General features: G+C 47.7%; 1 protein-coding gene across 3 annotated transcripts in view; it reads right to left on the reverse strand.

The window, feature by feature from the left end:
- Positions 1-2756: 2756 nt before the first annotated feature.
- LOC147107187 (transcriptional enhancer factor TEF-1) overlaps positions 2757-19023 on the reverse strand; it is a 236502-nt gene continuing 220235 nt past the window's right edge. For all 3 annotated transcript variants that reach the window (XM_086008364.1, XM_086008362.1, XM_086008363.1), the window contains 2 exons: positions 13197-13349; positions 2757-10270 (listed from right to left, as the gene is read on the reverse strand). In XM_086008364.1, the coding sequence (XP_085864490.1) occupies positions 10157-10270; positions 13197-13349 (267 nt within the window). In that variant the 3' untranslated portion in view covers positions 2757-10156. The remainder of the gene's footprint in view (positions 10271-13196; positions 13350-19023) is intronic.

Genomic DNA, 19023 nt, shown 5'->3' on the forward strand with positions numbered 1-19023 from the left:
ATTGGCGGCCGTGCCTTCAGCCGCCTGGGCCCTAAGCTCTGGAATTCCCTCCTTAAATCTCTCGCCTCTCTCTCTCTTTCTCCTCCTTTAAGACACTCCTTCAACCCTACCCCTTTGACCAAGCCCCTGTCCTGATAGAAACATAGAAGATAGGAGTAGGCCAGTCGGCTATTCGGCCCAAAGATGTGCGGGTTAGGTTGATTGGCTATGATAAATTGACCCTTAGTGTTAGGGGGATTAAATACGTGGGGTTACGGGGATAGAGTGGGATATGTGTTGGTGTAGGGGTTACGGGGATCGGGTAGGATATGTGTCGGTGCAGGCTCGATGGGCCAAAATGGCCTCTATCTACACTGTGGGGTTTCTGTGAAGCCTGCCCCGGCATTTAATGAGGACATGGCTGATCATCCAAATTCAGTACCCGGTCCCTGCTTTCTCCCCATATCCCTTTAGCCTCAAGAAATATATCCAACTCCTTCTTGAATATATTTAATGAATTGGCCTCAACTGCCTTCTGTGGTAGAGAATTCCACAGGTTCACCACTCTCTGGGTGAAGAAATTCCTCCTCATCTCCGTCCTAAATGGCCTACCCCTTATCTTTAGACTGTGACCCCTGGTTCTGGACTCCCCCGCCATCAGGAACATCCTTCCTGCATCTAGTCCGTCTAGTCCTGTTAGAATTTTATAAGTTTCAATGAGATCCCCTCTCTTTCTTCTAAACTCCAGCGAATATAAGCCTAATCGACCCAATCTCTCCTCATATGTCATTCCTGCCATCCCAGGTATCAGTCTGGTGAATCTAAATACCCCCTTATGTGGCACGGTGTCAAAATTTGTTCAAGAACACTCCTGTGAAGCGCCGTGGGACGTTTTACTACGTTAAAAGCGCTGTATAAATGCAAGTTGTTGCTGTTGTTATAGACCAATAGATGAACAGGCCAATGTTCCCCAACCCACACCTGGGTATGCACCAACAACAGTAAAAAGCTGGCGCACGTTTTGACAGTAAAGAGAGAAGCGTTAAGGTATTTTCTTTTTTTATTGTTGATTTATACTGTATGAATACAAATACAAAGTTTCTAGAAAGCTACAAAATGTCTACCACTTGTTTTAGGAAGGCAATAAAATGTGTCATTAAAATGTGTCAAACATTTGCTGTAAAGGGCACACAAAGTTGTGTTTCAGAGTGATGATCAAATAATTGCACTTAACTGTCATGGATATTTAGGTTATCGCACATCTGTACCAACAAAGCTAAGATACATCCTTTATACAAAGCACCTTTAAAAAATTCTCTGCACACAAACCCTATAAATTTCATATAACTATCCATAGTAAAGATGAGTTAACATCAAAGCCAACGTTTTAAATGGTTATAACCAAAAAAAGGTACCAGTACCTGCACCTGCACATTAACAGCAATACAGAACAAAAACATACAGTACAGCTCGCAAGTTTGACGTAATCTCCTCGTTCGACAGTTCATAAATTAGCGCTCTGGTGAGTAGCTGGAAGTGTCATCGGGACGCGGTCGCGGGAGGGCAAGGTTCGGGGGGGGGGGCGAGGCGTAAGGCAAGTGCTCGAAATAAATTAAAAAAAGGACAAACACACATCTATCCACATTTAGCAGAAAAGTACTTTTTAAAAAAAGAAAGAAACCCCCCAACAGTACAATTATAAAATACAGACGGGCAGTGTGTTTCACCCCCCCGTGCTGCGATTGATCAGCGAGAACAGGGGTCTCTCCTCGGAGCGCAAGAGATGCGTGAAGTTTTAACGGCAACGCTGTTAATTCTCTCTTCTTTTGGGGGTGCGGGCGGTTTATAAGCGGGATATAATCAAAAGAAGAAATTTCTATCAAATTTACCAGCTGTATGTGATATTAAAAGTAACCACTGACCGTCGTTCAAAGCCACAATACCATTTCAGACACATTACAAGACAGAAATAATAAGCAAATGTTAAATTCAATGAGTTATTTTATAAATGTGAGCAGACACACGTGACGACAAACTATTGTTTACACAGAAGGAACTTGCCGATAGAAAATAAAATGAAAGGCTGCTTAGGTTTAAAGGATACTGAACTCCTTTTTATTGTCTTAACTCAGGCACATGTTTTATTCTCTTTCCCTGGCTACCACACTCATCTTCCACTTGATCGAGTCACAGGCCACAACGGCACACAGGCTGCAATAAAACCACTTGCCAATAAAAGGGAGGTAACAGGGGCTGCTCTGGAAAAATCACGCGAGTTACGGCAAAGTCCGCAAATTGATTCCAAGAGCGCTCCGCCGCGAAAATAAAACACGCGGTTCCCGACGGTCGCTGATCGTGCGTTCCCATCGCACAGGGTCACACAGGAAAGAAAAAACTCGCGCAACGCGGTTACCGCGCCAAAAGTAACTAAATTTATATAACATGAGCTTTTCCAGAATTACGGCAGCAATTTGTAACACCTCCCCTAATGCGCTAACTTGTGTCAAAATGGCCTCATTGTGACTTAACAGTTTATGTACACGGATAAGACTGTTTTTTTTTTTTGCATCCTTCAATCAGACTTCGACTACTTCAGCTGTGTTTGAGTGTGTCTGTGCGTGCACACACACATGTGCGTGCCCGTGTCTGTGCATGTGTGCGCGTGTCTGTCTGTGTGTGTGCCCGTGTCTGTGCATGTGTGCCCGTGTCTGTGCGTGTGTGCCCGTGTCTGTGCGTGCGCGTCTGTCTGTGTGTGTGCGCGTGTCTGTCTGTGTGTGTGCGCGTGCGCGTGTCTGTCTGTGTGTGCGCGTGTCTGTCTGTGTGTGTGCGCGTGTCTGTCTGTGTGTGCGCACGTGTCTGTCTGTGTGCGCGCGTGTCTGTCTGTGTGTGCGCGTGTCTGTGTGTGTGCGCACGTGTCTGTCTGTGTGTGCGCGCGTCTGTCTGTGTGCGCGCGCGTGTCTGTCTGTGTGTGTGCGCGTGTCTGTCTGTGTGTGTGCGCGTGTCTGTCTGTGTGTGTGCGCATGTGTGTCATCGCCGGTTTTAAACTCCTGTGGACAGGTATACAAAGCGCCCTTTTTTATTTGAAACGTCTCGCACGATGGATGCATCTGAAATATAAGCGTCATTTTGGACTTTAAGAAGGACCTCCAAAATGCATATAACTAAACGATTAAAAAAAAACCTCCACACACTTAATGGGTTGTCAGAAGGAAACAGAAACGAGGGATTAAGCCTAATTGGACCTCGCCTAATGAGCGGAGTCGGAATTTTCAGTTCTCTCAAAGATATTTTTCATGAAAACGAGTGATAAATTTTATTAAAATAGTCCAGCTGTTCCCAAGTCATTGTTAGACAGGTGACAGCAGTAAGTGCCGAGTGTAGTTGGCTGGATGTGAAGCATGTTGGGTGGTTAGTGGTATACGATGGGGGCCTGCGCCCATGCACGCTCGAATGGGCTCGTCAAAGGTTGTTAACGCTCCCACGGACTGTTCTGTAGCCAGCTGGGTAGGAAGCAAGTTTCCTCCGGTGCAGGGAGAGAGCAGTTCCTGGTCAGTTTTTCCCCTGCTCCGCCCCATCCCGATGATTCGGCTGGAAACAGCCGAGGTACACGGGGGTCTGTCCAAGGTGCCAGTATCAGTCAGTCCGAGAACTCCAACTTGAAGTCAATTCTGGCATCCTAGTTCCAGAATTAAAACAAGAGGTTTGTGCAGAACACAGGGGGAAAAATTCAGTATCGCCCCGTTTGGGGCGCCATTCTCGGCCGTGCGCAAAGTTTAGCGCCTGGCGCTAATTATCGCCTCCGACGGCAAACTTGGCTTTTATCGCCCCTGGAGGTGATTGGAGCGCTAAATCAGGCGCTTCACACCTGTCTTAAGGCGCAAAGGCCGAGGAGCGAGGCGCTACCTCAGAGCGCTGGCGAAGCAAGGAAGGGCAAATCAAAACCAACCTGCAAAGTGCTGCTCAGTACTCAAAACTCCTTCACACAGCGTTGAATCTCTCCAGAAGTCTCTCTCTCTCTCTCTCAGAATGCGTGGTGCAAAAATGTCACCTACAAAAAAAGGCAGGAAGCGGTCGCCTTTAAATAGCGCTCCCCCAGTCCCTTCCCGACTGCAAAACGCTCCCCTCGTTGCTAGCGGCAGGCGGTAAAGGCAGGGGGCGCCACTCACTATCCGGTCCCGGGCGCTACCGGGGCGTTGCGTACTCGACTGACGTCACGATCTGCCAGCGCAGGAGATCGTGGCGGTACTGTTTAGCGCCGTCGCAAAATGTTTAGTTAATTTCGCGAGTGGCGCAAACATCGCCGCACCCGGGCGCTAGTTGCTTTGCGCCCTCTTAAGGCGCAAACAACTGAATTTTCCCCCCACAATACTTCATGAATAATCAAGTTCCAGAATCTCATCAATTCATGGGGGAGATGAGGAAACTTTCTCTTAACGGAGCGAGTTATGATGATCCGGAACACACTGGCTGGAAAGCAGATTCAATAGTAACTTTCAAAAGGGGAATTGGATAAATATTTGAAGAGGAAAAAAAATTGCAGCGCTGTGGGGAAAGAGCAGCTTGGGTGGGGGTGGAAAGTGGGACTATTTGGCGAGCTCTCTCAAAGAGCCGGCACAGGCACGATGGGCCGAATGGCCTGCTTCTGCACTGTATCACTCTACGATTCAGGGATGGGACTCACTCACTCTGCTACAGTTCATCTTCACTGTAGGCTTTACGTGTTGATAAGAGTGCGTTCAGGAAGGGAAACCATTCAATCGATGCAGAGGTTAGGCCAGGGCTAAGTAAAGAATTGCTCCCAAATTAATTTTTGCTTGACAACGGCACACTGTTTCCCCACTCAGAAGACGATACGCCGTAATATCACAGGCAGTTTTGCAACATCAGTGAAGTGATTCGGTCCCTCGATGAGCTTGAAGATGACTCTAGGGGAACCAAGGGATTGGGCGGGAAAGTGGAGTTGAGGTCGAAGATCAGCCATGATCTCATTGAATGGCGGACCATGATCGAGCGGCTGCATGGCCCACTCCTGCTCGTTTCTTATTTTCTTATCTAAGTGGCATATTGTTCCTTGCACTCAGAATCTCTACTCCCAACACGGAGATCAACATCAGCAAGGATGTCTTACTACAGTTATACAGGGCCTTGGTGAGACCACACCTGGAGCACTGTGTGCAGTTTTGGTCTCCTTACCTAAGAAAGGATATACTTGCCATAGAGGGGGTGCAGCGAAGGTTCACCAGACTGATTCCTGGGCTGGCAGGACTGTCGTATGAGGAGCGATTGGGTCGACTAGGCCTGTATTCACTAGAGTTTAGAAGAATGAGAGGGGATCTCATTGAAACTTATAAAATTCTGACAGGGCTAGACAGGCTGGATACAGGGAGGATGTTTCCCCTGGCTGGGGGGGTCCAGATCGAGGGGTCACAGTCTCGGGATACGGGGTAGGACATTTAGGACTGAGATGAGGAGAAATGTCTTCACTCAGAGGGTGGTGAACCTGTGGAATTCTCTACCACAGAAAGCTGTGGAGGCCAAGTCACTGAATATATTTAAGAAGGAGATAGATAGATTTCTAGACACAAAAGGCATCAAGGGGTATGGGGAGAGAGCGGGAATATGGTATTGAGATAGAGGATCAGCCAATATCATATAGAATGGCGGAGCAGGCTCGAAGGGCCGAATGGCCCACTCCTGCTCCTATGTTTCTATCAAAAATACTACACTGAACCCAACGATATCTACCAGGAATAACAACAGAAAATACTGGAAACACTCAGCAGGCCAGGCAGCATCCGTGGAGAGAGAAACTGAGTTAATGTTTCAAGTCTGTGTAGGACATTGTCCAATCAAGTCTCCAACCCCATCAAGAAGCTTAGTGCTGCCTTTAATAGACATAGAATGAAAAAAAGAGGTTGGAGTCAGTAAGATATTGGACTGGAAACTAAAAGTATTAAGTCTCTGCTATATAAATGGTAAGCACATTGAGGGATTTGAGAAGTTCTCAACATGGAAGGGGGAACATTTCTCTACACCAAGATCCCCAACGCTCACACCTTGTGTGGAACAGTAACTGGACTGAGGCTATGCTGGTGATGGTGCAAATGAGAATCTCAGATGACATACTCCCCAGGACCGGAGTAGGCTCAGAGCCGATGAGAAGGCAGAAAACACCTGCACTCTCCGACAAACGCCCTTAAAAAGATGCTCTGAAGCAGAATCCCCAACACTTCAGGATGCAGTTCAAGTGCGCTGGGGAGTTGCAGATGTCCAATCAATGATGGAGGTCAGCAGCCCTGACCTCCATCGTTCTCTAGAAAGGAGAAGGCTGAAGGGCTTGTGGACGAAACAGCTCACTGTTAAGCCAGAATTACTAGAATGGTACCAGAGATGAGAGACTGGAGAAGCTTAGATTAAAGAAGGTGAAAGTGAGATTTAATAGGTGGTGTTCAAAATTATGAAGGGTATTGATAGAGTAGGTGGGGTCATAAATTAAAGTCACTAATAAATAGAGGATTTAGGGATGGGCAATAAATGCCGGCCTTGCCAGCGATGCCCACATCCCATAAACGAATTTAAAAAAATAAATCCAATAGGGAATTCAGGAGAAACATCTTTACCCAGAGAGTGGTGAGAATGTGGAACTCGCTGCCACAGGGAGTGGCTGAGGCGAATAGTATCGATACATTTAAGGGGAAGTGGATAAACACATGGGGGGAGAAAGGAATAGAAGGATATGGTGATGGGGGTGAGATGAAGGTGGGCGGGAGGAGGCTGGTGTGGAGCATAAACACCGGCACGGACCAGTGGGGCCGAATGGCCTGTTTCTGGGCTGTAAATTCGACGCAATTCTGTGTAAAACCAACCCAACATTTAATCTGTAGTTATATCATTTTGGAGGTTAAGACTGTGTATTTCTTAAAAGGATAATTTAATCAGGACTCATTTAATCTACAAACCACAGGTTCTCCCCCAGCAACCCCCCCCCCCACCCCCTCCCCCCACAACAGGCACTGTATCTGTGTAAGCTCAATGCTGACACAGTACTGTCAAGGTTACACTTTTATCCAACAACCTTTTCACGATTTCTCGTATAATGGTCAAAATCCACCCCTTGATTCTCACCCTAACATCCGCTAAAAAAATAATTACAATAATTTATTTTATTTTTTTGCTTCCGCTGTACAGTTTTGCTGTCTTTGAATCTGTCTCTCAGTTTCTCTGAACACACTTCTTCAAAATGCCACCGTCACAGATTTATCCTATTTCAATTTGCTTGCAGTACTCAAAAGGCATTAAAGGCGATCACTTATTTATTTTAATTTTTTTTTTGGTCTGTGGTCTGCGCACGATTTATTTTTTCCATTTGACTGAACAGATCTTTTCTAGGCTGGAATATCGAAAAAACAAAGGCACTTGCGTGCTTAGAGTGCAGGAAATGTATGAAGATCGTTATTTGGTCGTTAGTTATTAAAGGCATGTGTCGAAAAGGCTGGTTACTCCTGCAATTTTTGTGTGTGTGTGTGTGCTGGTCGTAATCCAAAACTGTGAAACAAGGTCCTCGTTTGACTGAATTAGAAGTGATTGTTTTGTCACCGGCATTTAGTTGGCATAATGATTTAACACACTTCAAAAAATAAAATCTTCTCAAAATATCTTTAAAGTGTGTTCGGATTCATCACTCACAACACAGGCATGCTGGAATCGATCACAGTAACAAGACAAAGCACTTAACAGTTCTCAAAGCACAGTATTAAAATATGTAGATCTACAGGTGGAACTGTAATTTCCTATTGTACGCTATTAAGGCACTGATTAATCTACGCTTTGGTGGCACTGAACTAAAATCACGTCAGAAAATAAACGTTACTGGTAACATATCAGAAGCTTCCAGCTTAGGAAAGAGCTCACAGCCTCAGCAACATCTTATTTGGATTTCATTAATGTCTTACAATGAACAGTGATCACAATAGTGTTTTCCGTTTACACATTTAAATTTCCCCAAACACTATTACAGAATAGAATTATAGAAACATTTAACTGTGTAAAGACAGATGCTTTAAAACCATGGCATTTTCTTCTCGGATCCCCCCGAAAATGAGCATTCAGTGACTGCGCCACTGTAAAATATTTCAAAGTACAGAAATTCCAACTTAAGTCAACAAAAAAAAAAGGCTTACACACGTTAAGCTGGTTCGTTTGCACGATCGTTACCTTACCTGCCAAATTAACGTGGAAAAATGCACATCTGATTACACAAGCAAGTACCAAAGTTGAAACACACGCACAACAAAAGAAAGGCGAGACAAACCCGCCCCCCCCCCCCCCCCCACCACGAGAGTATTCCGCATCTCAAAAAGGAACCAAGTGCTCAGGAAAGAGAGGCCACCGCTTGCTCGGATGTAACGCTGCTCAATTCTTGCGGGCAGTTTCTTTCAGTTCGTCGTCTCAAGGTCTCAAATCACACTGGTTCATTTACAAGCCTCTTCAAAGCCAGCAACATTGCAAACCTACGTCGGGACTATATCTGCGAGTACTGAGCTAAGTCCCCTGTGGTTTTTTTGCTAAACATGCACTTCCCCCCCACCCCCCCCCGACGCAAAAAAATACACTTTTTTTTTTAAAGTAAATTTCCAAACACTATTACAAAATAGAATTATAGAAACGTACAAAAACACTGTGCTGTTTCTTAATTCACAGTACTCTCGTAATAAATTCTCGCGGTACGGTCATAGTTTTATTTTGGTATTAGAAGCCCCCCCCCCAATCTCATCCTAAAACAATGCAGCTGGCACCTCCTGGCTGTACACAAGTACGAATGCCCTGCAAACTTTCACCAGGAACTGAGCCGAGATTTCTTTGCGAGCCGGAAAGGGTGAAGCGGTTGAAAGTCCTGCGAAAAGCGGACTCGAGATTTAAACATTTATTTTTTTACTTGGCAGAATGCTGATTTGAATTTTTTTTGCCCAACGTGTGCTCTCAAAAACCAGGAGTTTCAACCTTCGGAAAGTTATTTGCCCCCCCCCCCCCCCCCGGCAGCGATGGCTGACCCGTTAACCGTTTCCTCACTTGTCTATCACGTTGAGGAATCGCGCACCCACCCCCCACACCCTCCCCCAAAAACTTGACAAAACAACGGCTCACTATCGCCCATCCTTCTCCCTGCAAATCAAAGCTTGTGCATCTTCCGCAGACGTCACCGGACAGCAGCATCCCACCGGGCGGCCGAAACAGATCTAACCTCGCCCCCCCCACCACACCCCCACCCCCCCGGCTATTCCCGATCAATAATCGAAACGCCTCCGTCACAGGCCTGCACTCTTCCACGCTCGTGAAAAATTCAGCGTTTAAGACAAGCTCGAAGGTTGTCGAGAGTGTTTTCGCAGTAGGTTAACCGGAATTGTTCGGTTAGTGTTATGAATTACTGTATTCCAATTTAACAACATCCGAAATGTGCGTGTGTGTTTGTTATAAAGGGAAACCTGAAAGCAAACAGACCTGGTGACTGTTAAATTACTGACATTCTTTCACCAGCGCTGTGACACTTCTTGACCCTGAAGCCATGAACTTCATCCTGATGCTATCTCCTGCATATTCACATCTCGATAAATATATACCTGTGAATATACCATCTTTGGAAAAAAAAAACTCTTTAAATAAATTATCTTTACATAGGCAGACAGTCACCTCACCCCACAGTTAAATGCATTGTGTCTACAATCATTATGTTCCTGTTTTTGTTTTTTTTTGTCTTCTGTCGACACAGAAAAGCTTGTACTGACTAGACTATGTTCCCACAATTACTAAATAAAAACCAAATTTCTTTTAGGCGACAGTCCCATTTTTCTAATGCGGTAACCCAGCATACAGGTATAAGTTTAAAAAAAAAATATTCTGAAGCACACATTGATTCAATATAAAAAGCTATCACAAGGTACCATAATTCACAGCCATTGATGTATATATACACACACACACACACACACACACACACACACACACGCACACACATTAAAAAGGCTACCCACATCAGAAATTCAGACGTGTAATGGGTGTGTCGATTGATTTGAGGCACTGCCACATGTATTGAGGTTTTAAGTCTATCGAACTGCAGCTGTGTGGGGGGGGGGGGGGGGGCAGGGGGTTTTCTCCAGAAAGGGAATTAAACTTCCAAAGCTTACTCCTTCATAAGCCTGTAGGTGTGATGCTGCGCTCCGTGTTCGCTGGTCGAGACTTCAAACACGCAGGCCATGCACAGAAGTGTCTCCTGCGTATCCCTGTTTGTCACAACCTGCGGGCAACAAAAAATAAAACCTCAGCCTTCTCTATCGCAACAAAATGACGGCTTGCATTTGTATAGCGCCCTGTAACATAGCGAAACGTCCCGAGGCGCTTCACAGGAGCGCGATCGTACAAAATCTGACACCCGAGTCACACAGGAGATAATTGGGGCAAGTGAACAAAAGGAGTTAAAATGCTCATCCTTGCTTTCAAATCCCTCCATCGCCTCCTCGCCCCTCCCGTATCTCTGTAACCTCCTCCTCCAGCCCTACAACCCCTCCGAGATCTCTGCGCTCCTCCAACTCTGGCCTCTTGCGCGCCCCCCGATTTCCATCGCTCCACCATTGGCGGCCGTGCCTCCCAGCTGCCCGGGCCCCGAGATCTCAGTCTTGAAAGCTCCAACGGATTCCCGGCATCCACAGCTTTTTTGGGGGAGGGAGTTCCAGATTTCCACTACCCTTCGTCTTTTCCTGACTGCACTTCTTGAACGGGCTAGCTCTAACTTTAAGACTGTGTCCCCTTGTTCTGAATTCCACCGCAAGAGTTTCTCTGTATCTACCCTATTGAAACGCGTTACCATTTTGAAGACCTAGATCAGGTCACCCCTCAACATTCTAAACTCAAGCCCAGTCTGTGCAACCTGTCCTCGTAATTTAACCCTTTAAACCCCGGTATCATTCTGGTGAATTTGCACTGCTCCCTCTCCAAGGCCAATATATCCGTCCTGAGGTGCGGGGCCCAGAACTGAACGCGACACTCTAGATGAGATTTGAACAAGGCTCTACAACTAACCTTTACAGAACGAACTGAACCAGGAGAATCATAGAATCACACAGCACAGAAGGATGCCATTCGGCCCATCGTGCCTGTGCCGGCTCTTTGAAAGAGCTCTCCAATTAGTCCCGCTCCCCCTGCTCTTTCCCCACAGCCCTGAATGTTTCTCCTTTTCAAGTATTGATCCAATTCCCTTTTAAAAGTTACTATTGAATCTGCTTCCACCGCCCTTTCAGGCAGCGCGTTCCAGATCACAACAACTCGCTGCGTAAAAAGAAAATTCTCTGGATTTCTTGTCAATTATCTTCACTCTGTGTCCTCTGGTTACCGACCCTCCTGCCACTGGAAACAGTTTCTCCCGATCTACTTTATCAAAACACTTCATGATTTTGAACATCTCTATTAAATCTCCCCAACCGTTCTCTGCTCGAAGGAGAACAGCCCCAGCTTCTCCAGTCTCTCCACATAATTGAAGTCCCTCATCCTTGGTACCATTCTAGTAAATCTCCTCCGCACCCTCCCTAAAGTGTGGAGCCCAGAGTTGGTCACAATACTCTGACCAGTGATTTATAACTGGTTTACCATAACTTCCTGGCTTTTGTCCTCTATTTATAAAGCCCAGGATTCAGTGTGCTTTTTTTTAAAACAGAGAACACATCACTTTTTTGCAAATAACACCAATGCATCTTTTATGGCTGGTAGGGCTTTGATTTTAACAGGTCGTCCAAAGAACTCAGACACTGCAGCACTCCCTCAGTACTGCCCCTTCGACAGTGCGGCACTCCCTCAGTACTGCCCCTCCGACAGTGCGGCGCTCCCTCAGTACTGCCCTTCCGACAGTGCAGCGCTCCCTCAGTACTGCCCTTCCGACAGTGCAGCGCTCCCTCAGTACTGCCCCTCCGACAGTGCAGCGCTCCCTCAGTACTGCCCCTCCGACAGTGCAGCGCTCCCTCAGTACTGCCCCTCCGACAGTGCAGCGCTCCCTCAGTACTGCCCCTCCGACAGTGCAGCACTCCCTCAGTACTGCCCCTCCGACAGTGCAGCACTCCCTCAGTACTGCCCCTCCGACAGTGCAGCACTCCCTCAGTACTGCCCCTCCGACAGTGCAGCACTCCCTCAGTACTGCCCCTCCGACAGTGCAGCGCTCCCTCAGTACTGCCCCTCCGACAGTGCAGCACTCCCTCAGTACTGCCCCTCCGACAGTGCAGCACTCCCTCAGTACTGCCCCTCCGACAGTGCGGCGCTCCCTCAGTACTGCCCCCCCGACAGTGCGGCGCTCCCTCAGTACTGCCCCTCTGACAGTGCGGCGCTCCCACAGTACTGCCCCTCCGACAGTGCGGCGCTCCCTCAGTACTGCCCCTCCGACAGTGCGGCGCTCCCTCAGTACTGCCCCTCCGACAGTGCAGCGCTCCCTCAGTACTGCCCCTCCGACAGTGCAGCGCTCCCTCAGTACTGCCCCTCTGACAGTGCGGTGCTCCCTCAGTACTGCCCCTCCGACAGTGCAGCGCTCCCTCAATACTGCCCCTCCGACAGTGCAGCGCTCCCTCAGTACTGCCCCTCCGACAGTGCGGCGCTCCCTCAGTACTGCCCCTCCGACAGTGCGGCGCTCCCTCAGTACTGCCCCTCCGACAGTGCGGCGCTCCCTCAGTACTGCCCCTCCGACAGTGCGGCGCTCCCTCAGTACTGCCCCTCCGACAGTGCAGCGCTCCCTCAGTACTGCCCCTCCGACAGTGCAGCGCTCCCTCAGTACTGCCCCTCCGACAGTGCGGTGCTCCCTCAGTACTGCCCCTCCGACAGTGCGGCGCTCCCTCAGTACTGCCCCTCCGACAGTGCAGCGCTCCCTCAGTACTGCCCCTCCGACAGTGCAGCGCTCCCTCAGTACTGCCCCTCCGACAGTGCGGTGCTCCCTCAGTACTGCCCCTCCGACAGTGCGGCGCTCCCTCAGTACTGACCCTCTGACAGTGCAGCAGTTACAGCACAGGAGGAGGTAATTCGGCCAGTCGAGCCCGCGCCTTTTCTCTGCAAGAGCACTTCAGCTAGTAGCTAGTCCCACTATCCCGCGCTTTCCCCGTAGCCCTGCAAATTTTCCCCCCCTTCAGGTACTTATCCAAGTCCTCAGCGAATTCTGGAGTTTTAAATGATCTCAAAGAACAAAGACTCACCAACAAAATAGTGAAGTTCTCCAACACACTGTTCATCATGTACTTTTCTGGTAAGTGTTTGAGCTTGTGAATAAAGTTGATCATATATTCACACATCGGAGAACGGTTTATTCTGTATACAAAACGCCCGTTCTCAAACCTTGCATATTCAGTCTAGAGGAAAAGGAGAAAGAAAGCATGAATTCACCGCTTATGAGTAGTAATACTCGATATAAAACTGCCGCAAAACTAACTGGTTGGAAATGTCGAAGATGAATCGTTTTTTCCAATGTTACAGATACTGCCTGCATTCTGCGCCCCCCCCAACTGGTTGTAGAATGTACTGCAACTAGAAAGAAAGTTGTTCACAAAGATAATTACGGGCAAGGCATTTCTACAGCGCCTTTCGCGACCACCGGACGTCCCAAAGCGCTTTACAGCCAATGAAGTGCTTTTTTTTTTTGAAGCGTAGTCACTGTCGCGATGTAGGAAACGCGGCAGCCAATTTGCGCACAGCAAGCTCCCACAAACAGCAATGTGATAATGATCAGATAATCTGTTTTTATTGACGTTAGTTGAGGGATAAATATTGGCCCCAGGGCACCGGGGAGAACTCCCCTGCTCTTCTTTGAAATAGTGGCTGTGGGGTCTTTTACGTCCACCTGAGAGAGCAGACGGGGGCCTCGGTTTAACGTCTCATCCGAAAGACAGGCACCTCCGACAGTGCAGCGCTCCCTCAGTACTGCGCTGGAGTGTCAGCCTAGATTTTTGTGCTCGAGTCTCTGGAGTGGGACTTGAACCCACAACCTTCTGACAAAGATAATTACGGGTAAGGAAAGGCCATTCGTCCCATCTTAGTCCTACCATCCAGACCCACATATCTACAACTTGCCTGCATTGCAGCATCTAATTGGTTCTTAAATGATTGCAGGTTCCGTTCCATGTGTAGTTCACTCTTTGTGTGAAGATATCAGTCCTAAATTTGCCTCTCATTGGTTTGAACTCTGTGTCCCTTCGATTTTTCTCTCAATTTAGTTTGAAGTAGTATTTTGGATTTAACTTTTCCATACCCTTAATAAATTTGTATCTCTAATCTCTCAGATACCTCCTTTTCGGGCTGAAAACCCCAGTTCTATCAGTCTATCCTATAAAAGACTTCAGACAGATAGACACGTTAGTGGAACGGTCACAGGTGGCGGGTACAACTTTTTATTTTACTGGCCATCCCCAATTGCCCTTGTCCTTCTAGGTGGTGGTGAGTCGCCTTCTTGAACCGCTGCAGTCCGTGTGGTGAAGGTACTCCCACAGTGCTGTTAGGGAGGGAGTTCCAGGATTTTGACCCAGCGACAATGAAGGAATGGCCGATATACTTCCAAGTCACGGATGGTGTGTGTGACTTGACTTGGAGGTGGTGGTGTTCCCATGCGCCTGCTGCCCTTGCCCTTCTAGGTGGTGGAGGTCGCGGGTTTGGGAGGTGCTGCCGAAGAAGCCTTGGGGAGTTGCTGCAGTGCATCTTGTAGATGGTACACACTGCAACCACGGTGGAGGGAGCGGATGTTTAATTAGCCACATAATGTACGTAAGTGGGAGGTAATCCATTTTGGGAGGAAAAAAAAGGAATGGGGGATAATACACTTAAGGGAAAGACACCAGAGTATGGATGAACAGAGGGACTTGGAGGCTCAAATACATAATTCCTTAAAAGTGCGAATGCAGAGAGGCCAATAACCAGGGGGCACAGATTTAAAGTAATTGGGGGAAGGATTAGAGGGGAGTTGAGGAGAAATGTTTTCACCCAGAGGGTGGTGGGGGTCTGGAACTCACTGCCTGAAAGGGTGGTAGAGGCAGAAACCCTCATCACATTTAAAAAGTACTTGGATATGCACTTGAAGTGCCGTAACCTACAGGGCTACGGACCAAGAGCTGGACAGTGGGATTAGGCTGGATAGCTCTTTGTCGGCCGGCACAGACACGATGGGCCGAATGTCCTCCTTCTGTGCCGTTATGACTCTACGCCCCAACCTCCCCGATCTAACGACCATCCCCGACCTATTCAGCTACAAGTACCAAGTACAGCGACAGAAGAAAGCATGTACGTATTAGCAAGCTGAACAACAATAAAGACAGTTATGGATGAAGAAGACTATTCGCCCCACCTCCCATCTACTGAGATCCTAACATCCCACACCATCGGCGACCCAATTATTGCTGAAATTACTCCATGAGCTTTTGCCTGCGCTGCTCCACCTGGAAGCCTAGCCCAGATGCTGATCACTATGCACGTGAAGGATTCACAAATGACCTTATTCTAGTTTGAACCCCTTGACTCCCCCTCGAGGGAACATTTACACTTCCCACTGACGCAAAGAAATAGCGGTGTATATCTGGACTCGGGACCAAACCAGAGTCTGGATACGAAGCAGACTGGGACTCGCTGGAAAAGGCAGTCGCACTCCACTTTTCCCCAAAGTCAGGTCAGGATTTAGGAACATGGGAACAGGAGGAGGCCATTCAGCCCCTCGAGCCTGTTCCGCCAGTCAGCGAGATCAACGGTTGATCTGTATCCTAACCCCATCCACCCGCCTCGGCTCCATACCCTTTTGTACCCTTGGCGAGCAAAAATCAATCAACCTCAAAGATTTGAAATGATTAATTGAGCATCCCCCCCCAGCATCTACTGCTTGTTGTGGGAGAGTGTTCCACGCTTCGGCCACCCTTTGTGTGAAGAAGCGTTTCCTAACTTCTCTCCTGGGTCTGATTTTAAGGTCATGTCCAATGTTCCCATTTAGCTGTGCGGCTGTTTGAAGCTTGCTGGTTTCTTAATTGAAAACCCACGCATGCATGACAACATGTGCGACAACGCGCAGCCAAAAAAAATTAGCGGGAACATTGGTCATATCCCCTTTGTTCTAGACTCCCCCACCAGCGGAAAAAAATTCTCTGTATCTACATAGCATGTACAGCACAGAATCAGGCCATTCAGCCCAACTGGTTCGTGCCGGTGTTTCTGCTCCACATGAGCCCCCTCCCACCCCTCTTCATCTCACCCCATCAACATATCCTTTCTCCCTCATGTACATATCTAGCTTCCTCTTAAAGGCATCTACGCTATTTGCCTCAATTACTCCTTGTGGTAGCGAGTTTCAGATTCTCTGGGTAAAGAGGTTTCTCCCGAATTCCCTGCTGGATTTACTGGCGACGATCTTGTATTGATGGCCCCTAGTTCTGGTCTCCCTCACAAGTGGAAACATCTTCTTCCATGTCGACCCTACCAAACTCTAATCTAAATGAATCTTTGCCTGGCATTCAGATCCATACTGCATCAATTCCTTTCAAAAATCCTTAAAAACCTCAATCAAATCACCACCTGTCCTTCTATATTCCAGGGAATCCAAGACCAGTTTATTGAATCCCTCCTCGTAATCTAACCCTTGGTACCCTGGTAACGTTCTGGTAAATCTGTGCTGCCCGCCTTCCAGGGCCAGTTCAGCAATAGGTACCAAGTAGACCAGAGACTTCTCAGCGCCAGTGTGCAATAAATCTTGCTTCGCACCGACTTTGCAGCTATAACGTTAATGCAGCCTTAATCCCGACAAACATTTGCCCTTGGGGCTGAGTTTGTCAGGCATGGCCAGGTCACGAGAGGGAGGCAGCAATACTGGCAACGTAGAATGTAAATAACTTGCGTAGCCCTTGGATGTGACGTTAGCATTGGTATTTCTAACAGAACCTATTTAACGGAGATGGGGATATAGAATCATACAGCACAGGAGGAGGCCATTCGGCCCACCGTGCCTGTGCCGGCTCGCTGAAAGAGCTCTCCAATTAGTCCCACTCCCCCCTGCTCTTTCCCCATAGTCCTATAATTTTATTTCCTTTTCAAGTATTTATCGAACTCCCCTTTTGAAAGTTATTATTGAATCTGCTTCCACCGCCCTTTCAGGCAGCGCATTCCAGATCACAACAACTCGCTCCTTAAAAACAATTCTCACCTCACCTCTGGTTCTTTTGCCAATGATCTTAAATCTGTGTCCTCTGGTTACCGACCCTCCCGCCAGTGGAAGTGTTGAGTACATAAGAACATAAGAATTAGGAGCAGGAGTCGGCCATTTGGCCCCTCGAGCCTGCTCCGCCATTCAATGAGATCATGGCTGATCTGCTACCTCATCTCTGCTTTCCTGCATTATCCCAATATCCCTTGATTCACTTAATATTCAAAAATCTATTGATCTCTGTCTTGAATATACTCAACGACGGAGCCTCCACAGCCCTCTGGGGTAGAGAATTCTGAGTGAAGAAATTTCTCCTCATCTCAGTCCTTATTCTGAGACTGTGACCCCTGGTTCTAGACTCCCCAGCCAGGGGAAACATCCTCCCTGCATCTACCCTGTCAAGCCCTGTAAGAATTTTGTACATTTCAATGAGATCACCTCTCATTCTTCGAGAATATAGGCCTAGTCCACTCAATCTCTCCACATAGGACAATCCCCCCATCCCAGGACAATCCCCCCATCCCAGGAACCAGTCTGGTGAAACAACAACAGAGAATGCTGGAAAAACTCAGCAGGTCAGGCAACATCCGTGGAGAGAAATTTGAGTTGATGTTTCGGGTCGAACCCTTCTTCAAAACTGGAACGAAAAGAAACTGGATCGAAGGCTGGCACTCTGCAGCCTTCCGGACTCAATATCGAGTTCAACAATTTCAGATCATAAGCTCGGCCCCCATTTCATTTTTTCTTGTAATTTTTCCACTCCTTTCCCTCCCCCCCCCACTTTCCTTTTGTTTCTCTCTCACACCTGGCAGCTATCTCTTGCCCTGCCAGTACACTTCACACCTAATCTCAGCCTATTACCATCTCGTCTGGCTTTTAATCTCTTTTACTTCTTTTGTTTCTTTTATTCTTTTGTCCGATCGCAGCCCTGCCTTCGATCCAGTTTCTTTTCGTTCCAGTTTTGAAGAAGGGTTCGACCCGAAACGTCAACTCAAATTTCTCTCCACGGATGTTGCCTGACCTGCTGAGTTTTTCCAGCATTTTCTGTTGTTGTTTCGGATTTCCAACATCTGCAGTATTTTGCTATCGTACCAGTCTGGTGAACCTTCGTTGTACTCCCTCTATGGCAAGTACTGTATATCCTTCCTTTGGTAAGGTGACCAAAACTGTACACAATACTCCAGGTGTGGTATCACCAGGGCCCCATATAATTGCAGTAAGACGTCTTTACTCTTATACTCAAATCCTCTTGTAATAAAGGCAAACAGACCATTTGCTTTCCTAATTGCTTGCTGTACCTGCATGTTAACTTTCAGTGATTCGTGTACAAGGACACCCAGGTCCCTCTGAATTCAGGTGAGGGAGGCCATTCAGCCCATCGTTCCATAGACCTGGTTGGGCCCACACGCGACTATTTAACGATGTCCGAAGTGGTGTAAGCAAGCCACTCGGTTATACCAACGAACGCTATATAACGTGGCCCACCACCACCGTCGCAAGACAACCAGGGATGGCCTATAACAGCGGGACACATCCCCACAGCAGTAATACAGGAACTTATAAAAAAGACATCCCATTTAGGTACACAGCGTTAGGAACACAGGAACATATTTCTTAAGGCTAAAGGGATCAAGGGATATGGGGAGAAGGCAGGGACAGGGTACTGAATTTGGATGATCAGCCACGATCTCATTAAATGGCGGAGCAGGCTCGAGGGGCCGAATGGCCTACTCCTGCTCCTATCTTCTATGTTTCTATGAACCGGAGCCTGTTCCCGTTAAAGCTGTCTGGTGGTCGGTCCCGCGCAGGAAGCTTGCTGGCTTCACAATGGAAAAACCGCTCCTGCGCAGAAAACT

Source organism: Somniosus microcephalus, chromosome 15, assembly GCF_052327205.1.
Source record: "Somniosus microcephalus isolate GS21.2 chromosome 15, FLI_Smic_1.0, whole genome shotgun sequence".
Lineage (NCBI taxonomy): Eukaryota > Metazoa > Chordata > Chondrichthyes > Squaliformes > Somniosidae > Somniosus > Somniosus microcephalus.